The sequence below is a fragment of the Larimichthys crocea genome, chromosome VIII (genome assembly GCF_000972845.2).
Source record: "Larimichthys crocea isolate SSNF chromosome VIII, L_crocea_2.0, whole genome shotgun sequence".
Lineage (NCBI taxonomy): Eukaryota > Metazoa > Chordata > Actinopteri > Sciaenidae > Larimichthys > Larimichthys crocea.
The window spans coordinates 10,272,596-10,297,813 of record NC_040018.1 but is presented as its reverse complement, the minus strand read 5'-3'; the positions used below and the strand labels follow the sequence as shown (position 1 = coordinate 10,297,813).

Genomic DNA, 25,218 nt, shown 5'->3' with positions numbered 1-25,218 from the left:
CCAGGTAAATGGCTCAATCTAACAGCCACGAGCCATCGGAAGACATCACCCTCAATACAACCTCCACATGTCTTTGCCTCTCACTGCTCTCGGTCGTCTCTTCACAATCATGATGTGTTTGTAAAATGCAACCTTACGTCCAGCGACAGGGTGGGACAAGAGGACATACATCCCTCGTCCTTGTGGGGGGGATATGACCACCGATCTGCCTCCTTTACTGTGCAATTTCCTTAAGATGACTCAGCCAGTTCCCTCCCCCCCACGCTCTTCTCTCCTTTTTATTGCTCGAAGCTTCCAGTGAGAATCACTGTGGCCCTTCTGCAGGCACTGCTTCTGATTTACTGATTGATTTTAGCATTAACGACCAGCCCCTCCCCCCAACTCCCCTCTAAACACACACACACAAGTGGACACCCACACATGTATCCATTGTCAGGCCTCTTCTGTGGCTTTAAGATAAAGCAGTTACGGGCTGAGCCTTGAAGCTGGAGGCTTGATAATGTATGGATGCAACGGAGGAGGCAGAGTACAGATGTTTGCATGGAAACGTGAGAAAGGTGAATTTCCATCTTGGCGGTATTCCCACTCAACTAAATTCATTATATGTAGAGTTGTCTGTAGACTTTGAGGCTAAAATCATTCTTTAAGGGCATATGTAGTTGACAAATCAGTGTCTGGTTGGTTGAATAATTCACATTAAGATTACAGGGTGACACTGTGAAAGGGCTTGCTCCTAGTGATGAACCTAATGAGAATTATCACCTGAATCTGAAGCTCCCCTCAGCTTTATAACAGGTTTTTTATTGTTCCGCTATCAGGTCTGCACACACTTACTGCTCTTATAATGTTATGCTGTTGTTTCGGAGAAAAACTAAAAGTCTAAAACTCTGTAGTGTAGTGTACACTCTGTACTCTACCTGCTGAGCACCAAACAGCCACAGTTGGCCATTAGCTGGTGAACAGGAGCATTTAGCAGCTGATGAATCAGATATTTTCCCTCAAGAATATTGGACATTTACATTCACCAGGTGGCCAGAAACACAATCGAATGAAATGATAATGTTCCTCCAGAACTGCTGGATGCGTAAATAAGCAACTGTTCGCTTTGAAGTTCGCCATATCAGCATAAAAGGCGATGACACGTCAATGTTAACAACTTGTTTCTCCTGCCCCCAAGTGGCAGAAATATTTGCATTATGAAAATAAAATAAACCATTACTCAGTTCAGTTCACTCAGGGTCTTTGCAGCGGTAGTCTGCAGTACTGTGGACTTCATAACACTACCTGTGCATCAGTTGCGCAACATTTAGCATTGTACCACAATGCTGCACTATGACGTTTGAATGAAAAAGTAACATAGGCTCACTTTAATAAAAAATGTGTTTGGCCACAAGGCTCCGGTTCTCACTCTCTGCCAAGGAGGTGCCATTTTTCAGCAAGTTTCCAGAAAAAAAAACTACTGGTCTGACTATGACGGAAGTTGGTGTAATGGGTGCAGCATTGGCCAATGAAGAAACCATTACCTTTTAAGTGTGTTCCACGTTTCAGAATTGCATATCATAGAAGAGTGTTGGCCTTGGCAGAGGTCTGCGCTCTCTCTGAGTGCCGGTACATGATAACGAGAAAGCATACGTCAGCACAGCGTGAAGCAGGTAAGAAAGGCCACAATCAAAGGACATGGAACCGATCAATTTGAAATGAATAATTCAATTCAGTATCACATGATGAAAACTGGAAGGAGAGTTAATAAATTCGGAGTTAATTATTCTTGGAAAGCAAGTCTAGTTGCAATCTTTTCATTATATATTGATTCTGTGTGGAAAATGGCAACCGCAACAAACCATGAACATACTGAATCATGACGTATGCACAAACCTTTACCTAATTACTTAACATGGATCCATTTGTCACAGTAATACTTCATCAGAGCAGAGGCGCTTGTTTGTACTGCCTGTAGTATTTAAGCATGACTACAACATCAAAAGACTCCAATCAAGACGCAGGAAACATTTAGATTACCAGGTGAATTTGACACACTGCAGAGGGTGAAACTGATTCTTGCTACTTTCACTGACACAGATTAAATGTCTTTACATTTTAATTAGACGGTCAAAAGGCGTGCAAGTGGGCTAGAGTAGCACATATCTGCTAATTCACTTCTGATTATTTCAATTAGTTAAGCAACAATGATCTCCTCCTTGGAGGATTACAGACAGCACAGAGATAGACTTTAATGTTTAGGCTAATGCACCCATTTTATATTTCTTTTTGTCTACATTCTGTTTCTAATTATTATTGCTTTCATTTTGAATTAATTAACTTTAAACACTTTTTGGTACCATATGAGTACATGTTTAAAAAGAAAAATGAGCTGTGTAACAAAGTCAGAAGAAAAGGCGTCCCACCCTAAAGTGTATGTACGTCATGTTCTAGGGAAACACACCGTCAGGACTCTGGTAGTGTGAAGCAGATACAGTACAATAACTGAAGCCAGCGTATTTAAAATGATCAGCACTGAAGGTTCTGTATATGTTAGGAGGCTGGCAAAGCTGTATTCAAATTGGCTGGACACACATTAATCAAAATTAGTCAATGTGACTTTGTGGGACCTCTGCAGAGTAGTCTGCAAAGTCTCATTTTTGGAGAGCTACAGAGGGCTACAGAGAGAGTACGTGTTGAACAGCATAAAATGTGACTAAATGTAGCAGTATGAAAGGGGCTTTAAAGAAATCTATAAACGATGCTGTAGAGCAGATGATTAACCAACACACAGTCTCTGAACAATCAAAGTCAACTCTGCAAGTAAGAGACAAAGATCTTCTCTGATAGATGTCTCATACAACTAAGGTATAAAATGACCAATAACACACTGTTCAAATAATGAAAATGTTTAGTTTGCTTTAAAGGAAACCCTACCCCTGCACTGTTTTCTTTACTTTGGAGGTGGACACAGACAAGGCTGGGAGGAAGAGGAAAAAACTGGCAAGATTAAAACTGAGATGAGAGGTAATGGATGCAGAGAGATAGATTTGAAGTGTACCTATGTATATATACAGTGTTTGACTGAGCTGAAGCGGTTTAGAAGTTAGTGGGTCGCATCTCTTAACTTTATAAAAAAGGAAAACCGTCTGCTCTGGCCTAATAAAGCTTGGACCGCTGCTACACGATAATCTCAAGGACGCAGTGATGGACACATGATAATCTTTTAGGCAGTGGACAAAATCTTCATTTAGGAAATGGCCAGAGAACTTCTTGGCAATCTGCTTTATCCTTCTCAGACAGAGGAGGACGGAGGGTGTGTGTGTGTGAGAATGTGAGACAGATCGCTGCATGGGGAGAGCTGCGGGTGGGGTGGTGTATGGAGTCTTAGGAGGAATGGATCTGCTGAGGGCATATTTCCATTCTGCCAAAGTCTGAGAAAAAAAAACAACAAATGAAAAACTTCACCCTGCCCAACTGTTACATCACAACGACCCTCATAACGTAGTTCACGAGCAGGACTGTGCCACATATCAGATCACACTTAGAATGAACACTGTGCCCTTTACATTTCAAGGTACCACAGACTTAATAAGAAACAATATGCTAGTTAATATTTAACATCTCAGATTTTCGCCGATTACGTCAATTGCTGCCTGGATTTGGTCAATGTACAAGTATGTGAAATAGACCTGGAACTACAGGATGACCTGTGAATCGTACAACATGGAAGAGTGCCCTCTTGTGTTGGATAAAATAATGGCATCAACTCTGCAAACTCAAGAAAACAAACTCATCTCAACCTTGGCTGCACATAAATCCTGCCAAGGGGCAAGTCACATTACAGGCTTCTCAGGAGGCTCACATGCTCATCATCATCTAACATTCGTTCAGGCGAAAGAACTGAAATCCTTGTTTCAACTATCAAACAAGTCAAAAAGTCACAGACGCTCAACTCAAAGTGTTCGTGTGTTGAATATGTGTGTAAACTGAAAAAAACAAAACAAAATCAGGTCAAATATTCAAGTTTTTATAGCAATACATAAGAGTTCAACACTACATACAAATGTTCGTTTTCTTGCCACAAATCGTCCACCTTGTTTCAAAAACAATACAATAAGAGCCAGTTGTGACTACAGTATACAAAGTGCTGTTACAGTGTAATATATCATCCATAAATGTGAACTTTCACAGATGACAATACGACATGAAGGTTTTGAATTTGAGTTTCATTTCCTGCTTTGTTTAACAATGTCACAAAACAAAAAAGTTTGAAGAATTCCTCTGTGGGTACTTTCCTGACTTCTTTCCCTTCAAGAACTTTACAGAAAGGCGGTGAGACTGTATTGTTGATAGAACCTTTAGTCTAGAGAGTCCTGACCTGTGATCTTCTCCATGAGAAGCATTTTTAGGTTTAAGTACAGACATCTTTTCAAAGACTAATGAGCAGTTTACAGTTTAGTAAAGCCGGTTGGTAAGTGCTTCTTTTTCTTTTGCTCCAGTTTCTCAGATTTTTCTGTGAGTAAACTCAGGATCAGTAACTGTATTCACAACTGTAAGGTAGCAGAAGTCTGTGACATTGCGTTATAAATGAAAGTGTTGCTGAAGGGCACAAACTGGTGGCTGATGATCTTGATGGCCTCCTGAGCAGCAGATCCTACAGAGACACACAAAGGAAAGAAGGGATTTTGAGTTATTAGCACTGTATGGGTGGGATATGCTGTGTATTAGGACCTCAATCAATTTCTGACGAGTGCTGAAATATTACCTCCCAAAAAGGCAGCAACTGTGTGCGGCTCTGCTGCTCCATATCGACAGCTGGAGGTTATGGAAATAATGAGAGTTCATAAATATTTGGTCTTTAACAATCACTCGAAATCAATAAATCCAGCTATGACTACGACTTACAACTCGTGGATGTAATCGTCTTTGATGTTGACGTTGAGGCTGTACTCCTGCAGTAGGCTGTTGACGCAGAGCTTCAGCTTGCTGATGTCCTCCTCCACCTGGTAGTTATAAACACCTGTAAAAGAAAGAATTTTTTTTTTTTTTAATTTAACTGATCAACATAACTAACTAAAAGTAAAGAGACCAGATTAGTGACAGCATGGGAGGTACTTCGTTGATACACCGGTCCCTTCGTCATCATTGCAGGGTCTCAGAGCTCTTTGAAAGATGTTAATAATGACACAGGGTACACAGTTCAACCAATATCAACCGCAGACCCAACAAGAGTCAAAGAGCTGAACAAACAGCAGCTGTAATGCCTGCAGGTTGCACAAGTATTTTACCTTCAGATGGCCACATCAACATGCATGCAACACTCACTATTTATAGATGGCACAAATCCATGTTTGGTAACTTGGCAAACACACACACAAAAAAAGGTTTGATTTTATGAATTCTTCAGAGAAAAAGAATCTGTGTGACCTCGCCCGTACCTGGGTAACGCGAGTGCTGCTGATAGAAGCGGTCGACAGCGCGGAGCATGAGGTAGAAGACCATCTCGCAGTCTGGATTGTCCATACATGAGGCTGAGGACACACAGCGACCATTAATAGGGGAATATACTACTACAGTGAGCTCAAACACAAGAAATGAACATCAGAGAGAAAATAAAAGTCCAACTTACTGATTTCATCTTTATTTACTGAATCCACACTATATTCTTCAGCCAGAGATCTGCAGCGCACCACCCTCAGAAAGGATGAATTCTTACCTAAACACCGTCACAAATACCTACAGTTAGAATTGAACTGCACAAGACTGTCCTGCTTTCAAGTTTTACTAAATAGCTAACAAAATGTAACAGATGAATGGACGTCATAAGGCAGTTTTGAGTCACGCAGTGTGTACTGAAAAGATCCTCAGTGGGCATGTTGACATGGATAATGGAATAATTACCATGGATAATTTGATCAGCGTAGGCAGCGTAATTAAATGCTGCATTATTGAAAGTATCCATTTTCACCAATTTTTAGACATTTGCATAACATAAGTGTGAAATTATGACACAACGACTCTCTTTTATAGTGAGACACACTCATTATAGTGCGGTGTGCACAGCACGTATCGTCTTAATCCATTACACACACTGAATAAGTGAATATAAAAAAGTGAAGGAAGGGTTGTTAATTAAAGAATGTGTTACTTACAGAAAAGTTTGATGTCCTTCTCAGAAATGCTCTCTGGTGGCTGATGAAAAGTACAAGACTAATTAGCCCAATGCAAAAAAACACCAATTTAACTCATATACTGAGTAATGCAGGGCTAAATCTATTAACATAATTACTATTTAATCCTAACTCAAAAGCCACAATGAAGAGGCAAAGAAAGATTGCTAACTGAAATAACAATCACTAATTGTGTTGCAGGTCCGTACAGTTAATCACAAATTAAACTTGTTTGGATGCAGTCGTAGGAAGTAGGAATGTATTTGTGATACATGCATAACATTTAGTCCCTGACCTATCAGAGCACTCTAGAAATTAATTGATTTATTGAAGCCCTGAATGTATAAACATTTAAGATTTCCCTAAATTCTCTTACTCAGTGAGTGCACGGGTTTATAACACACCTTTCCAACAGACTGCAGTAGACATTCTACATGCTTAGAAACAGCTGCTGCATCCTGCATGGCCTTTTCCCTGTAACTGAAATAACACACAAAAATGAACAGCAACAAACTTACATTATCAAATCATGCCGTTGGTGAGACATAGAAGCAGATCTGCTGTTGGATCAGAGAACTTTTCTGCTGCTCTCGTTCCCTCTACAAATGTCTACAAAAACATGTTCCACACTTACACATTTTGAAGGTTGATGAACTTCTGAGAGTCTGCGATCATGTCTGGGATGGTTCCTCGTACAGGCAGGCTTCCATTGCCTTCATTGAGAACAAACTCCTTGACAGCTCGCAGCATCACCCAGAAGGGCAGAGTCTGTTAAACACACACAGACAGAATACACTCCATCTTAATAAAGCAATCTCAACAACTTTGGAACTATGATATGACAATGTATGTATTTTCAATGGAACGATTGGAGGGAAAGAAAAGTCAAAACCTGTGATGTGATGTTGTTACACTGTTCGCTATTGAAGAGGTCGTCGACAGAGCTGGGAATCTGCAGAAATCAGAGGTGTTACTAGAGAATATTCGACTTAAAGAGTAACGTTGTTTTCGTAACCCGAACCTCATATGCACATGTTTTTGTCAAAGTGAGTCATGGGAACAACAATTTTTAAAATTATGTCCAGCATTGAGTGAGAGCGCTTCAGCTGATGGGGACGAAACAGGGTGCAACGTAATGATGATGCACATTATCAAATTAAGTCCATTAAATGTACTTAATTTGGCCACTGAGTCAGATTGTTATTGTCTGACAACATAACACTAATGAAAGGTCTATCTGTATCTTCCGGACTCGTCACTTTTAGTGGACATAATTTGACGATGTGCAATCGCCAGCAAGAATTACGTAGCAGCCTGTTTCACGGCTTCAGCACTCTCTCACTCAATACTGGACAAACTTTAAACCTCTTGTCCCCGTTAGTCACTTTAACACACAAACATGGGAAATAAATTCTCAAAATACCAAAGTTACCTTTTAAATGTTAATTGTGACACTGTAGAAAACACATTCAAAACGTGAGAATGTTGTATTTGAGATCTGGTACCTTGGTTGGGTTTAAAGCAGTATTGACATTCTTAATAGCTTCCTCAAAGTTTTCTTCATCCTCTGGGACGCCATTCTCCTTCTTCAGGATCCCTGAAGGAACAAAGTAAGAATCGATCACACATCAAAGCCACTCAACTTGGAGGCAACAACGATCCAGAGGTCCACAGTTACCTTCCCGAATTAACTGTCTGAAGGCCTCTTTCTCCTTGTAATTTTTCGGCGGCTGACAGTTGTGCTACAATGACAAAGGTATACATTTTATTGTGCAGCAACACTAACAAACACATAAACATCAGTGTTAAAGTGTTGTCAAGGGCACAGAGAATACACTTTACCTCACTGAGCCATTTCTCCAAGCATTTAGCAACAACGATAATCCACGGTGTGTGACTGTGATCCTGCAGATTAAAAGCAGCACTATCAGTTTTGTAAACCTGATATAGTTTAAACTGACTAATGTGCACGCACACACACACACACACACACACACACACACACACACACACACACACACACACACACACACACACACACACACGTGCTGACGCCAAAGCACACACACCTTCTTGTCCATGCTGTCGAGGTCGTACGACTGAATGTGGTTCTTGAATTCAGCAAAAGGCTGGTCTAACCTCAGGTCCTCCAAGGCATTGTCTGGGTGGGATTCGATCACTGAAGAGAGAGGCATGAAATGTCAGATATATATGCATATTTTTACATCTAATTATATGAAGAACTACGAGACACAGTGAAATGACCATGTAGCAAAGGGAGTGGAAACCCGGAAGAACAAATGTCACTAATCTCGTGCAAATATTTGACTATAGAGGCTAATTAATGGCATTATTCATCAGAGCTGCATTTTGCAATTTCATGGTTTCATTCTCTAATGTGACAGAAATCAGTTCAACTCTGGGGAACTAACCTGTATGCTCCTGCACCACTAGTCTCATGTAGCCGATCAGTCCGTAGGTTTTACAGACTAGGAAAGGTACAGAGGCGCTCCACAGAACTGAGCCTAGCCTCAAACATGTGCTGTTGAATTTGAGAGATAATTAAAGTGAACAGAAAATAAAACAATCACTAATGAAGCCAACACGGCCTAAACAGTTCTGACAAAAGAAGCATGAACAAGTTGCTCATACTGCAGGAAGTGGCATGTCATATTTTTTTTAACATCGAACCAGAATTTGTGAAATCATATAGATATTTAAATTCTGCATACTATAAATTACTATCTAATTTCTCATTAAAAATGTGAGAATAAAGATGTACTATATCTCATAATCTCATACCTTTCTGGCAGATGGACACCGATGACGATGGTAAACCGGTGGAAGAACTCTGGATCGTTGTCCAGAAGCTTGTCAGGACTCTGCGGGGACAAACAGAAAACACGAGGTGGATCTCCATCAACATCAAGCTGACAATACATTTACATATTTACATAGCATGTGTTGTGCTTATTGACCTGCTATAATGTAATGTAATTCAGTTTTTAGTGGAACATTATTTTTTTTATTGTGAAAAGATTCTTGGCAACATGTCTAAACTTAAACAATACCAACCTCCTCGACAAAGTTTCCACAGACATCACTGTTAAGTTCTTGTAGCAGCTCAGTGGCAGCCTGTGCTCTGTTCTGCAACATTAAAGAGGTGATCAAAGGTCAGAGTTCGTACAAATATACAAACAGTTTGCACTTTTCCCCCATATAAGAATATTATATACAGTTGTCCCTCGCTATAACGCGGTTCACTTTTCGCGGACTCGCTGTTTCGCCGATTTTTTTGCATGTGTAATTTTGCATGCTTTTTTTTTTTTTTTTTTAACAGCGTACTGTACAGTATGAACGCGCATTGTGTTCAGCAGCGTCAGAGGAACTGTGAAATACGCGTGAGTTACTGCTAATAATTTCTTATGTGTCAAACCTCGTAGATTGATCATTAAAATTAAATTTGTTAAAAATGTTTGGCTTTGATCTTTGGTTTCATTTACTAATACAGTACTGTACTTATTTTTGTTAAATCTGCGAAAGTTTGAACTTTGAAGAGTGTTTAAATAAGAGAGAAATGTGAGAAAATGTTAATGCCTGTCTGAGAAAAGTGTATAACAGTGTGTGGTTAGGGATTTTACGGCCTTAAAACATGTATAATAATTGTAAAACTTACTTCTTGGATTTCGTTTATTGTGGGTTATTTTTAGAACGTATTCCCCGCGATAAACGAGGGACCACTGTATATAAATATACAAACTGTACACTTATATAAAATCATTTGAGTAACCGGTGAGAGATTCAGGGAACAGGTGGGGAAAAAATAGAAACGTGCAAAACAAGAGTATTTCAGCAAAGTGTGCGTACCTTTCCGATACTGTTGTTGCTGAGAAAAAAGCTGCAAGACAAGAACAAGAAGACGACGACCATGAACAATAAGGAAAACAGAATTAACATTTGATTAAACAAATAAACTGCTGTCTTACTTGTTTCCAACGTCTTCTCCTGAAACCGTGTGTCCATCAACTACAGTGAACGCTCCGATACCTGACAGAGAGAGATCAGTGAAGTGAGACAGAAAGATGCTTTCATCATCATCATCAGCAGCATCATCATCATCAGCATCAGCTGCTGCAGCTGCAGGGTTATCACTGACACACACACACACACTGACAGAGAGCCTCCTGTATTTACCTGGCAGCACCAGGTTCTTCAGTATCTCTGTCCCGGTCGCTGTGGCGTTGATGAGACACACGTGTGCATTCTCTAGCGCCTCTTGTCCGTGGTCACCCCACAGTCTGCGAGCACACAACACAACATGAACATGAACGTGTGTTGCCATCTAGTGATCCAATTCATCCACAGCCAAGGCGAGAATGACTTAGCCACTGACACTGACTGCTCTGCACTCGTTTGCAGCCAAACTAAATGATGCTGAGGTGACTGCACGACACACAAGCTGTCATTATTGACAGAATAAACCACACGAACCGTCCATTAGCCTCACGGCTAACGCGTTAGCTCGCCGCTGCTGTTTTGACAGCGGCGCTAACGCTAAGCTAACGTTAGCACCGTCTCTCTCGTGAAACACGTAAACATTCAGCTGAAGGAACACGACGTGTTTATGAAATATAAAGACATATATATCTGAAATGTACCTGAGCTGTCTGTCGTATTTCTGTTCTTTGGAGGATTTGCTCGCTGCCATGGTAGCTTTTCCAATGAGTGACGTATTTTGACTTCCGCGTCGACAGATTCGACACAAAAATGTGCCCGCGAGGAAAAAAAATAAAATAAAAAATCAGTCAGTGACGCATTTTCGACACAAATCATCACCAAATACAGACCCTTTCCAAAAAATTAGAATATCATAAAAGTTTACTTATTTCCATAATTCAATTAAAAAGGTTAAACTTTCATAGATTATAGATTCAGGGCCCCACAATTCAAACGATTTCAAGTATTTATTTGTTTATTTTTACATATTTTGGGCTTCCAGCTCAAAAAAATCCATGAAAACAGGAATTCAAAAAATTAGAATACTTTTTGCAACTTTTTGCTCACAACAATGTTAATTTTAGAACAAAACAAAGAGTTTTGTCCATAACATTTTGAAATTATATAACATGTTTTGAGGTTTTTCCTCTTTTTTTTTCACATAACACTTTTTTTTTTTTTTTACAGCCTTTTTATTTCACTTTGTGGTAGGTGGTTAACAGTTTCTGTCCCTGTTCAGGCAAAGATGCACCTTACACTTCCCACAGTAGACATGCATTATTGTGTTGATATTGTCAATGTACTTTCTTTTTCTCTCTTCTTCCTCTAGCCTTTTTGACATCTAAAAATATATATAAGTCAATATAGCATAGACTATTATTATTAATTACAGAGGAATTTTTATTGTGGAAATACTCAAAATGTATTTGAGTGGCAATTGCAAGTGGCATGTCAGTGATTAATTAGATTAATTAAGTCATCAAAATAGTGTGTGTTTGTATATGAGTAAGCATTATGTAGATTAAATTACAAAAATGTGAAATGACAATTTGGGGAAAACACACATTTTATACCTGCAGTATCAAATTTGATACAGACATTTTAACACGATTTAATTGTAATATAAAGAATGAGTTACTTAATGAATATGCATTCTTTTAAGGGAGAAAATACTTTGAATTTTGATGTTATTCTCACCGTAACTTCTCAAAAAATAGCAGTGATTTTTTCTGAGCAGACATGTTGGAAATGACCAAAACGAAACTTAAACTGCCTGTAGTGGCATGCTAGTCCAAGAGGGGGCAGAATACCTGTATCAGATCACATACAACAGGTTTTTAAGGCAACTATTGAAAATGTTGATGAGATAGAAGTTTCAACACCTCATGTATCAAACATGATACGAATGGCATTATAGGGTTAATATTTAGTTAGTAATAAAGATAAATAATAAGTCATAAGGAAGAGAAGCTTCCTCCCTGTGCACTGAATAGACAGGATATAAGGCAGTGACTCCTTGAGGAGCAACAACAAAGAACCTAGACCACCATGATAAAGGAGAACTGAATCTCAATTGAGTTATAAAGCTGAAATAAACAAATATTATTCACAGGGTTAATCTGGAGATATGTTTTGAAGATTGTCAGTCTAAAAAAATCATTTCTGATTTTAATTACATTGAATTTAATTTGAATTTAGAACAATCTCAGAACCCAACGGCATTCATATGCAGATATTTGTTTATAAATATCACATTTAGGGAAAGCAGCAGTATTTACAATTTGGGAACATTTGTAGTGTTCTCAAAAATATTTTTCCATTCATTTTCTTGACTGACTGATCAGTCACTCGACTAGTTTGGTTGAATAACATAACAATACGAGTCAACGTTACAGTACATTTCATACACAGGGTAACCAAAGTGCTTTGTATTTTATTTATAAGACAATAAAATAATAAAATCCATTCGTCCAGCGTTGATATGTAGAAAACGAAACTTTAAGACACAAAGACACAAATCATAGACACGTCTTCAGAGTCCATTTAAAGTCGACGCGCTATAAGACATGCGCAGTGTGTTTGTTTATTTTTATTATATTACACATGCATTCTTGTATTGTTTTTTTCTCTCTCAAAGATTAGTGTAGATTTTTTCTTAATCCAATCCGACTATATTGATTATTCTCTCTTATTAACAGAAAATGATAAGATACTCTTCATGAGACACTGATGATAACAGTCTAAACTTATATATCCTTCGTTATCATCTTAGACCATAATCTAATTGTATTATCGTTATCATAATTTACTGACACCATTAAATCCGAAGGGGACTGACTCAGTGCATTGATATTAGACCAGATTAGCACAGGTGGACTCTGTGTGTGTGTGTGTGTGTGGGCGTGAAGGGGCGTGTCAACACGGGGGTAATTGCCCTTCCCCCTGGGCCACTAGGCTACATAAACTTCATCAATAGCTGATGTCCGTTCACGTCCTTTCACATGCGCACTGGACTGTAGCAGACAAATACAGACAGCTTGGTCAGACTTGAATCCACTAGCAGGCACAATGAAAGGGAATCAGTGGGGATATGGAAAAGAGGACGGTAAGACCTTACAGCATCCACGCACCATGCGGGCACATGCTTTCCAATCCATAGTGGAGGCAATCCACCTTCTGTCCTATAATAAATGTTTACTGTGATTCAGTTCTGCTGGGGGCATTGCGTGTTTCATCCAGGGGGAGTAGGGAAGAAGAGTAATACTGTTAATGCGAGATTAGCCACATGCTTAAAGGGATCACTGCTGTCACCTTTACCTGACTTCCACTGGATCTGACCTGGACTCTTTAGTGAGAAACATTGCATCCTGAGTGAATTTAACTGATTTCTTTGATTAATATCATGCTGATGTTTGGTTGATACTTTATTTTTTTGCAGGTGACTCACTTTTATTTCAGGCTTTATGGGATTGATCATCCCTCTGTAAATTAGAGCTAAATGCACATGTTGAATCATTAAAAAAAAAAAGATCTGTTTATATAATGCTCCTCCTATATCTTTTATGATAAGGTCCCTCTATATGGCACAAAAACTTCCCCGTTGCTGAGGGGGACCGGCAGTCTCCCATTGACATCATCCCTAAGGAGGCTCCCCGTGACCCCAATCTGGGCCCGATTGTCCTAAACTACGACCAGTGTACCTCCCTCAACATCACCAACAATGGACACTCTGTAGTTGTGGAGTTTGATGATACTGATGACCGCTCAGGTGAGTAAAATTTTGTCTATATTTCTGTTTACTTTTAACTTGAGCTGTGGTTACTTCAGTTTCTTGAGTTTAGGTTGAGAAAGAAAATCACACAGATCACACAGAAATGTGAATAAACAGTAATGTCTTGGCAGGGACAATGAGCAGTGATAAAAGATGACCTATGAGCGCATTAAATGGTTATTTACTGCTTTGCAATTATTGCCAGAGTTCACAGTTCATGTATAATCTGAGCTCTGATATGTTTGTCCGTCATATGTAGTGGAAATCTGTGCTAAAAGTTGACTCTCAGTAAACATGCGCTTAAAATGTGGGATTATGTTGATTTTTCAGAAAGTGCAAACCATGTGCATAGCTGACCATAATCAAAGGTTACAAATAACTCCCTGATTATGCTGCAGGGAAGTGCAGCCAGCAGTTAACTGTATGAGTATCCGTCTGCTGGACAAGAGATATAATAACCTCAGCTGATCTCAATGGTTATTATGACCCTATTTGCTTTTATCACTGGGTGGATCCATGTAAACCACCCCATCATTACCATGAATGATAAGCTCAGAAATGTGTGGCTGTTTGGCTCGCACAGAAACAATTGAACATAATTAATGAAAGAGGAGACGTGTTGGAAAACTAATGCATTTCTCTGTAGTTCCAATGAGCTGCACAAAGCTGTTAAACCTGCTGTTGTCAGTTTGCCATGTGTGGCTCGGGTCTGTGTGAACACATACGCATTCACACATGAGTGTTTTACTGATGGAATAAAATAAAAGTTTCTATTGAGGCTGACACCAGTAATTAAGATAACAACATAAGCAGTCATTGATGTTAGCATCGCAAAGGTCAGGATGTGCTTAATCACCCTTAAGGACTTGATTTAGCACATCAGTCTCATCATTGTCTATCTATCTACTAAGCTCTTCACTGATAGTTAATAATCTAAGAAACTGCTGGGAGTGCATATTTGTAGATAACGGATTCCCTTTGTTCACATCATTCTTGTGGTTATCCTACATCTATATTGCAAGATGGATAAGACAAGTGTTTTGTTCTCTTTTTTTTTTTTCCCACTCATGCCTCACTAATCTGACCTGGACTGGACTGGCCTGTTTGTCAGAAGGATGTCAGCAGCATCACAATGAATAACGATCAGATTAGATGGTGTCTGTACTCAGCGGTTGCAAGTCGAAGGCTCTGAAAACAGTCTGTACTATCCTGAAGAATGGGCTGAATGTCACTATTCTAGTTTCTATTAATCCTTGTTGGCCCTGAAAGGAAAGTTAAAGTAGCATTAACGTTGCTTTATTTAGCACAGGATCTGCTATTTGTGTCTCAAACTGCAGCTTGTGACACAGAGCTGTAATGATAGATTTGCTGGTAAAGCAGGCTTTCAGCCTGTTAGGGCTTATGTCTCAGTTTTGAGTGAGAATTTGAATAAAGTCTGCTGGGTGTTACCAGGTTGACTCATCTCTGTGGTGTGTGTGTCTGCAGTGGTACCAAGCTGTTTGGATGATGCTCTTTGCAGGGTTGTGCTGGAAAGCAGTCAGACAGAGAGTAGAGGTGTCAGTAAGTTTATTTTATTTTAACATCTCATCTTCAACAGTGATCCAGGGAGGCCCTCTTGGCAACCCCTACAGACTGAAACAGTTCCACTTCCACTGGGGCGGAAAGGGCTGTCATGGCTCTGAGCACACCGTTGAAGGAATGAGCTATGCATCTGAGGTCAGTGTCTGGGATCAGAGTACTTCAGTGCGTCAGTGTCTAATTACCAAAACACAAAATAACCCATTTTTGACTAAGGTGTGTTGTGAGGTATTTGTGGTAAGACATTTAATTACAAAAGGAATCATAAAACAGTTTTGATGCTAAAAAAAAATCCATAATGTTCCATCTGTGGGTGTAAACTTTTACATTTTTATATCTGTGTCAAAATAATGAACATCCCAATAAATTCCTTACAAATATATGAGCCACAATGGCATGTCATTCCTGACTTTTAAAACATAATGCATCTGTCTGGGAACAGGACATGTGGATGTGGAAAGTATTTGCGCAGCATTATATCACTGGTACAGAGGCATGAATTGAATTGTACATGACTCAAAATAATTTATTTATCAATAAAAGTCTGTTTTTATTCCCGCCCTGTTCTTGACTCCCATTTCCTCCAGCTTCATCTAGTACACTGGAATGCTGTCAAGTACAAGTCGTTTGGGCAGGCGGCAGAAGCTCCCGACGGCCTCGCTGTCCTCGGCATCTTTTTAGATGTAAGACATTTCTCTTTAAGTGTACTCCCTGTGCCCCCTTTCGTCTCCATTTTGTCTCCAACAGTTTTCTAGTGTTTTTTTTTTAGGTCTGCATCAAGTCATGATAATTTCTGCACTTAATCAGAGACTAAACCCTCTGCACCATTGACATTCTACTTGTATTTGCAGCTATTTCTGTATAGCAGGGTAGTTACTTTTTTGTTTTCTTCACAATTTATGCACTGGAAAGTGCAAGATGAAAATCTAAGATGTGGGTAGTGTTTTCAAAAGGTTGTAGCAGAAGTCATAAAAGAAACTAGTGTGGAAAGTTGTTAGTCACAAAGCTGTGTACGTGGGTTTTGTATAGCTGCAATCCTGTTGCTTGCCTTTTGTGATATTTTGTGGGTTAAGGTTGTCACGATTTTAAATTTTGATACAATACTGAGACAACCTTAGTGTATAGGTTTCAAGATATAAAAATATAAAAACCACAAATGCAATTCTGTCACTACAGACTGGTGACGACCACAGATGGCTCCATATGATAACAGACGCTCTGTACATGGTGAAGTTTAAGGTGAGTACTTTGATTGGATTTTATTATGTTTATGCGGTTTATGGCCTGCTCTCAGCAATATTGCTGTAATATAAAAGCTGCTGTCTTTGTATTTTCCAATCCAGGCTAGTGTCACAGATTTCAAAGGTTTCAACCCCAAGTGCCTCCTACCCAGCAGCCTTCACTACTGGACCTACCTAGGATCTCTGACCACACCCCCTCTACACGAGAGCGTCATCTGGATTGTTCTGAAGGAGCCAATCATTGTGTCTGAAAAACAGGTGACCACAATAACATGCCAGTTTTCCACAATGTATAACGCCGCTCTACCTTTTTTTTTAAACTTGTAGTTCTTAGTCCTCTGAAAACTAAAAATAGTGACATTCTGATGATCATCCTGCATCAGAAATGTGATGGTTAGGTTCTTGGGTAGTAATGTAAATAATGAGAGAAAAGAAAGAGAAGCCCCTATTCTGTGTTTCAATTTCTGTGAGGAATCCTCTACAACGTATCTTTTTTACTGCTTAGGGAGAGAAAGGTCTGTTTACTCTCATCCCTTTAGGTTTGGTGTGGAACATTTTACAGAAAACCAGATTAGACACAACCAAAACTCTTTATCTGTAGTAGCTACTTATTCCTACAACCACACCTTTAACCCCAAGCTAGCTATATTGGCTGCAAGCCGAAAGTGGGCAACACCTTTGGCACAAGGTCTATGCTTTCTTTGATTACAATTAGAACTACCATCACTGCTTTACAGTACCAGATATGCACAAGCTAAGTGTTTCTCTTCTGAATAAAAAAATATCACTCAAATAGATATTCATATCTAAAATAACAGTCATAGGCTTTAAAACAAAGGTGACATTGTATTTTCTTTATCGGACTGCATATGTACGTTCAGCTCCAGCGATTGCCGTCATGTATTGGTTGTGATCGATGATCTGCACCCATATTTCTCTCATCTCGAGGGCGATCTTTTCTCAAAACGTGTTGAACATCCGTGTTTTCTGGCCTGCTTAATGGATCTACTACATTGTTTGTTGTCAAAGTTCAGCATCATTGGATCAGAAGTCCCAAGTTTGAATAGTTGTGGTTGGTGGTGGTGGTGGGGTTTACCTCTGCATTGTAGCATGTCCAGAAATATACTGTGTGATGCTATATGTAGAGACAAGAACAAGGGAGAGCATTATTCATGGGGGATGCCGTGTTCAGGATTGACTTGCTCTTCGCCCTTCTTAGAGCTAAATGTAATCAGAAAGTTTGTCTGATAACCCCGGGTTGTTGACAAGTAAAGCGGACTAGCTGGATGTCTGCCTTCAAGGTCCCCCTGTGGCGACTGCGGTCAGACTCTGGATTATACTTTGTTGATCTTTTCTAGTCTACTACCCCATTTTTACCTCCAGGAGTGTACATGAGGAATCTGTAGATATACAGAGACGGCTGCGCTTTGGGTGTAGTCATGATGATTTGTCTGTAAACCCATGTGCATAGCATAGATGGGGGTGAGGTGTAAGATAGGCAGCTGGCCCCACAACCTATGACTCTAGGCCTCAAGCCTTTGATCCTCTCCAGCAGATTATCCTGATGGATGGATGACCAGATTGGTTTGGGGCTTTAATTGAAAAATGCTTGCATGGGGACCCAGCAGGGAAAAGCTGTTACATAACAGGGTATTATTTTGTTTTTCATTTCCCTTCATAATAGTAGACATGCAGCGAAAGGGCAAAGACCAAAAACAGGGTCAGGTGTGTGAGTAGTTTTTTAAGTAAGTCTGGTAATCCTTTTTGTGTGTGTTAACAAATTAAAGCACTTAACCACAATAATTTGAAGCTTCTAAAATGTATTGTCTGTGGAACTAAAGCCTGATGCAGTATATCTATCTGTGGGATAAAGCTATATTGTTGTCCAAAAACTATTAGGAACATTGTTGAGTCACACAGTTGTGCTGGAAGACATATTTCTGAACATGGACACAGTCATTTGTTCTGAGTTGATCCTACAAACACCTCCTGCTGCCATAAATCCTCTCCAATGCACCAACCCCGCTGCTGAAAATAGTCCCCAACAAATGCACCAGTTACTCCTTCCTGAGTAATGTTTGCTAAAAAAACTACAGTGCCCAGCTGCTTCAGGAAATTATTAAAGGTTATAGGCAGAAAGTTTTCAGAGATGGGCTAATCTATTGTTGGTTTTGGTCTTTTTTTAATGGGATTTGTTAACAGTGACATACAGAATATTACCAGTCTTATCCATTAATCTGCTTATCATGTCTAGTGTGGAGCAAAGATCAGCACAAAACACAAACAATATCCATGTTTTTGCAAAAGGTAAAATGTTGTCCTCCTGTTTCTCCGAACTGCAGCTGGGCAAATTCAGAACGCTCCTGTTCAGTGGAGAGGAAGAGGATCAGAGGATGCGCATGGAAAACAACTTCAGGCCTCCACAGCCCCTCAAAGGCAGGGAAGTGCGTTCCTCCAATTAATGTGACCTCAAGAGATCTGAAGTCGTGGATAACAGTGGCTTTCTTAAACAGTGAATGCATTAATTTGAGTGTTGTTGTGTTTTTGTTTTTGTTTTGTTTTTGTTTGTTTTGTTTTTTTTTTTACCTCATGGTAGCTTGTTCTGAGGATTTCTGATTTACTGTGTACAAAAGGAAAAAGGTGTAATTCTCATCACTGCCAACACATTGAGGTGCATGTTTCCCTCTACTGGTCAGAAGCATCAACATCAAAGGGAGATATTGTTTTTTAGAAGGGATATAATAATATTAACAGTTATAGTTATTTGACTCGTATGCTATTTGGTCAGATTAGCTATGAAGATTCAGAGGTTGAATCATGTACTTGTACCTCCATGGGAAAGTAGTGTTGCTGAGGCAACAAACTGCTACATCAACTAGCAGAAAGCTCTTGTAAGGTGCTATTATATGTAATGTATATGGTGAATGTGAATCCCACTGCAGTCTGTTGCTTTTTTTCCACACTGGTATTGTACCATTCACAACCCTCCCTGATCCCTGACCATTTTGTGGGGATTCTCAGTCCTTCCAACTGGAGGTGGGATTGGATCAGTGCTGTGTTTGCTTACAACGCTTTGTTTGGCAGTGTCAGGTCCTTCAGAGCTCAAGAGACTGAGATATTAGCCCTCGGCAGTGTGATTTATTATTTTGCATGCTCTCCAGATTTAACCAAACACAACAATTTCTCATTCTGGATTTATTCAGCTTTCAAGAATCCAATGAATTTGACATTTTAGTCTAAATGTTTGTTTTTATAATCTCTACCTTGAGCTTAAAGTGCATCCTGCCTGAAGCCTCACATTTCCTGGACTTGTGTTTCTATGCATTGGTAATACACACTGTTATTAACAGCTCACCTCTGAAGCTGGACTTGCTCCTGACACTTTGGTGTGTGTGATCTGTGTGAGTTATGGCAGCTTTGTGTCATGCTGGTCCTTATTTAGATGGACTTGGATGTTCTGAGCATGACAAGGATTAAATCATTTTGCTCCTATACAACAAAGTGCACACAGGAAGAATGGTACTGTTATGATTGTCTTGTGTTGATATATATAAAAAAAAAAATGGAATTTATAGGTGGTTTGAATATTTTTGTAATGCATTCAAATTTTTGCCATGTTTGCAGAATGAATTAAAATTTCAAGTAACTTTTTTGTTGTTGTCTTGAGTCTTTGTAACAGAAAATTTTGAATATTTAATCTTTTGCTTCTGCTCTTAGCATAAAGCACTGAGCGCATGAGTGAACCTTGTCCTTTGCATCTACAATATATTCATTCAAGCAAATGTTTAAACTCACTCTCACTGATCACAAGTAGCAATGCTGGGTTTAAGGTAATTAGTAGCCAGGATGTAGCCTTGAGGGCTGAGGGACAGAGAGAAGGAACATGGACTGTGATCAGTCAATTATTTACCAACGGTGTCACTGAATCCGCTTTACATGGCTTTTAAATCTAGCACGCTGAAGTGTTAATAGTGTTAATACTATCGATTAGTTAATAAGGTAACAAATGCCCATTGATGGGAGGGAGGGTTATTTCCAAAATTACAATAAAGTAGATATGTTGATTCTCTTGTACCTCTGACCTTTCTGCTGTAAGCAATCAGAAAAATATACTCTTTAAAGAGATACTGTGAGAGAGAGTGAGAGACACTCCAACAGTGACTGTGTTTGAATGTGCAAATGTGATTGCATTTATTCTGAAAAACTTATTCACACTGATATTTGCATTTCATAAGAAAACTGAACCTTTTAAAATCAAATGTATTTCCCAAAGTAGAGGTTTTAACACCAAAGATCAGGATAATAAAACGTTTGCAGAGCGTTTGTGAATGGTGAGGATGCAACACATACACCTTACATCAGGAATATACAGTAGATTAAACTGATTAGATTAAACCCTTGAAGCACTATCAAATCTCATTTCTACTAGTTACACTTTTGAGTTTTGATAGTTAGATATAATGGTGTTTAAAGTATTTATTTTTATTATTATCTTTTCTAAAATTCTTAATCATCTGAGTCTGTGGCTTCAACATGTGGCTACAGTATTTGTCCAGCAGATGGTGGTCTATTTGCAGAGCAAAGACCTTTGTGCATTCTGTATTCTTATATTAAAAAAACAACAACACAGAAGACAGATTTACATGTAGATACAGTAAAATAAGACACCAGGCATTGAACCTGTTTAAACAGATTGATTCTTTTTTCATTTCATTTCATTTTTCATTTTCTTTTTTCAAACACACATTTGAATTTAATTTTTTAAAGGTGCTTTTGTGTCATTTACACAATGTGTTAAGCGTGTGTAGGTCTTCCTGTAGGTGGCAGCATCTACTGTCGCATGCAGCGATAGCTCTGGTTTACCTTTGACCAGACACAATCTAAAGAACAAAGAACCCACAGACAAACTGTACAACATCTTGGACAGAGGAGCATGGCTTCATATGGAAATTAAAGAATGGCTGACTACAGCAGAAACATAATGTACATCCAAACAGACAGCATGTTTTCTTTTTCTTTTTCTTTTTCTTTTGTTTTGTTTTTGTTGCTATCAGTAACACTTGACCTTGCCTTTGTTCCTCCTCCTCGCCACTGTGTTTGAATCAAGAGGTTTCATTACAGCATCTGGTTTCATTTCCATGTAACTGCTGATGGCGGTGGAAAAAAATAGTTTGCCGGTTGATGAATAAAGAATGAAAGTGGGTGTGTGTAAAGTATATTTAACACGTATTCTCAAATAATCCTTCCAAAATAGCACCAGGGAGCTTTATTGAGACCGAGAATACCTGAGCGGGCACATCATCCTCAGCCGCAATCGATGTGCCATGTAATAAGATATTACAGTCAGGCCTCAGAAATAGAGTCAGTCACATGTATTTATAGCATCGGGATATCTACTTGCTTGTTGTAGTGATTTTTCCCAGACACAGCAACATCTGAGGAACTTGTGAAATACAAACCTGCAGCACAATCTACCTGCAGAAAAAGTTGCTGGTCGGACAAAACAATGAAAGTTTGTTTGTTTGTTTTGTTTTTTGATAGAGACAGAGAGAGAATGGATGAATGATTTGGTTTGTTAGAAGATGAGAACACAGTGAAGTGTGTGAACTGCATGGTGGCTTCCCCTTGCCCTGCATTGCTTCATTGGTACCAAACATGAGTGTCAAGTCATGTATACCACTAAAGATAAAATAATAATAATAATAATAATTATTAAATATATATCTCAGCCTCTCAAAAAACATGGAATTCCTTTAAAGGGTCACTGCACTAATGTCAAAGTCAATGTCATCTGTGGCTCTGAAGGAGGTTTAATAAGACTGAGAAAATAGCTCACAACTGTCCACAAATGTAAACAAATTCTACAAGTAATATGTATATTATTGGATCATTATTAGGGAGCAAGTATAGCAATTTATGCATGCTGATTTTAATTCATATTCTGTGAGTAGATTAAACTATAGCTTGTCTTTTTCAAGCTTGTCATAGGCTTTGTATTTGATAACTTAATCTGCAAAGTAACTATAGGTGTAAATGTAATAGAGTAAAACATGCAATATGTGGCTGATTATTATTACAGGATAAAATGTAAATTCTTAACGTACAGTACAAATACCTCAAAACTGTACTTGAGTAAATGTTCTCACTCACATTCCACTGCTACCGAGGACGTGAAGTTTGAAAGATGTAGACATTGTACCAGCCAGAAAGAGATCAATAGAAGATTCTATTGATTTGCTTTACGGGAAATGTACTCTGTGATCCAGTGTTTTTGGAACTTAGCCCACACTAAGGACCAAATGTCAGAATATCCTGGTCTCTGCTGCTATATTATGGTATTTGTCTCTTGTGAATCCCCCAAGCAAAGTATTTAGTAACAAAATATAATAGATCAAAACATGTTTGACAATTCACAAAGCTGCAAAGGCTCAAACTACATGTGGTGAAATCACTACTTTATCTAAACCAAACTACTATATCTAATTTTGACATCTCAGACGCCACAGCCGACACACACTGAGTCACTTCTTCTGTTTTCCCAGTAAAGTTGAGAACGGGATGCTCCACTCTTAAATCATTTTAACTTTCTTAATATTGTCCACGACAGCGACTCTATCTGGCAATCAGGGAACACGGCCGCGGTGCAGTTGCCATGGATACAAACAGCACATGTACCACAAAACAAATGCTTGGCCAGCTCATATCTCCCCTACTTGTCTGGGAGCCAGTGATCCATCGCCATCACCCTGTCAAAAAATAAAACCATACTGCAAATGTATTTGACGCTTCCTTCCCCTAAAGACCCCTCTAGTGACACGTGTGTGTTTCCGTATTCATTAGGGAACTTTATTTAGCAGCATGTTATCTATTTTGTGGGGACGTTCGGTGAGCAAGCCCGTGATCTCCAACTTATTCCAGCCAACCCAACCATACACACACACACACACACACACACACACACACACACACACACACACACACGCCACCTGTCTTTTCCTGGATGGCTGGCCTTCACTCAGGTTCAGGGTCGGGTTTAAGGTGCAACACTAACAACTTGCCAAACAATATACACCTTTTATGGGTTGTGTATATACACCAAACAACATTAAGGCTGTCAGGCCATGGCCTTGGTCCACGGTGGATTATATAAATCACAGCAGAAGAGAGGTGATGAGGTTCTCTCTCTTGATCACTGTGTTGGTGGTCTGTTATGATAACTAAAGCAAACAGAGCTTTGCTGCCATGGGAGAGAGGTCATGATCTGTAATTCTATACATGGCTGTCAGCTCATATACCATAAAGCCTTTGATCTATGGACTATTTTACAGAAAATATCTGCTATGCTCTGGCCTTGGTATTTGATTTTTGGGCTTATATCTCAGTTAGCTACAGTCATAGTGACATACAGTCGCACCCTGACATGTGAGCTTGACAGCGTGCGGTTACGTGTGACATTCTGAGTGGGAAACAGATACCTACATGGTCTTCAGGGAACTCAGCTGACTTTACTCAGTGACCCTTAGAGTCAATCCGAGATCCACTGTTTGCACAGGGTGACTATGGCAACACACACAGTCAGTGCTGCATCACAGTCAACCCCTATTTATTTCACACACATCTGTTTAAAATCAGTGTCAGATACATTTGGCTTCCTGAGTGGATATATAAAACTAATTCCGTAGAAAATCAGAGATTTATACTCAGAGCTATTTCAGTCAAGGTTGATGAGACTTGATATAAAGCAGTGGCCACAGAAGCCCATTATTATAATAAACAAGGGTTAAAATTGGCTGGCCGGACAGTTTTTTTTTTCTGTTCTTTTTTTTTTTTTTTGTTTTATTGCATTGTCATTTCATTGGCATGAATTACTAACAGACCAAATTATTTTTCTTCTAATGAGCACTGACATGATGCATTTAAGAGGCATCTTTATTGGCAACGTGGCCATCGAGATGACACACCATACTGTATGAACTTCATTCATTCATTCATTTAGCCATCTCTCCCTATTCTACCATTTGTTTTGAATGACTTATTAGACATCATGTTTTCATGAGTGTGACCTACACATTGACTTTTTTAAGCAGTAACAAGAGTGCTCATGCAAGTAGATCTCGGCTTGGGCCAAGCAGTCTTTTGAGTTAAATTATAATGTAAAACATGCTCACAATGGCAATGCCAACATAATATTTACTATATTAACCTTCTTAGATTTACCTTTAAGCAACGTACAGCAGAGGTTCATAGGAATGTCATTGCTTTTCAGTATACTGAAGTTTTGACCTGATGATATCATAACAAGAAATGTTAAGGGATCACCAAATTCATTACTCCGAGGGTGACTGTACTAAATGCATCATCGTTGCATCAAATAGTTGTCGAGACATTCACAAAACCGCAAATGTCAATCTCAAAAGTCAAGTCAAGTTTTGAGATTTCAGATCAAAGTAGAAAAGAAACATGGACATGGACTCAGACA

At 39.1% G+C, this 25,218-nt stretch overlaps 2 protein-coding genes across 2 annotated transcripts; one reads left to right on the top strand and one right to left on the bottom strand.

Moving 5' to 3' along the window:
- Nucleotides 1-3,993: 3,993 nt before the first annotated feature.
- Nucleotides 3,994-10,860, bottom strand: nae1 (nedd8 activating enzyme E1 subunit 1). Its single transcript, XM_010735585.3, has 20 exons — nt 10,811-10,860; nt 10,347-10,450; nt 10,139-10,199; nt 10,020-10,050; nt 9,228-9,299; nt 8,955-9,034; nt 8,585-8,694; nt 8,222-8,331; nt 7,995-8,057; nt 7,831-7,894; nt 7,658-7,749; nt 7,045-7,104; nt 6,787-6,920; nt 6,557-6,632; nt 6,135-6,174; nt 5,612-5,698; nt 5,421-5,513; nt 4,888-5,002; nt 4,748-4,797; nt 3,994-4,636 (listed from the first exon to the last, which is right to left on the bottom strand). Exons 1-20 carry the CDS (start codon nt 10,858-10,860, stop codon nt 4,527-4,529), a joined length of 1,602 nt encoding a protein of 533 aa, XP_010733887.2. The 3' UTR covers nt 3,994-4,526.
- A 2,210-nt stretch (nt 10,861-13,070) lies between these two features.
- Nucleotides 13,071-19,875, top strand: ca7 (carbonic anhydrase VII). Its single transcript, XM_010735572.3, has 7 exons — nt 13,071-13,254; nt 13,720-13,917; nt 15,518-15,636; nt 16,086-16,181; nt 16,675-16,737; nt 16,842-16,997; nt 19,082-19,875. Exons 1-7 carry the CDS (start codon nt 13,218-13,220, stop codon nt 19,199-19,201), a joined length of 789 nt encoding a protein of 262 aa, XP_010733874.1. The 5' UTR covers nt 13,071-13,217; the 3' UTR covers nt 19,202-19,875.
- Nucleotides 19,876-25,218: the final 5,343 nt, after the last annotated feature.

Excerpts from the sequence above, each read along its gene's own strand:
- nae1 (XM_010735585.3), bottom strand. The coding sequence starts at position 10,860 with ATGGCAGCGAGCAAATCCTCCAAAGAACAGAAATACGACAGACAGCTC. Across the intron at positions 8,695-8,954 it reads GGTGTCCATCTGCCAGAAAG|CACATGTTTGAGGCTAGGCT; the intron begins GTATGAGATTAT and ends CAAATTCAACAG. Across the intron at positions 6,921-7,044 it reads GTAACAACATCACATCACAG|ACTCTGCCCTTCTGGGTGAT; the intron begins GTTTTGACTTTT and ends TGTGTTTAACAG.
- ca7 (XM_010735572.3), top strand. The coding sequence starts at position 13,218 with ATGAAAGGGAATCAGTGGGGATATGGAAAAGAGGACG. Across the intron at positions 13,255-13,719 it reads GGGATATGGAAAAGAGGACG|GTCCCTCTATATGGCACAAA; the intron begins GTAAGACCTTAC and ends TTTTATGATAAG. Across the intron at positions 16,182-16,674 it reads TCCTCGGCATCTTTTTAGAT|ACTGGTGACGACCACAGATG; the intron begins GTAAGACATTTC and ends CTGTCACTACAG.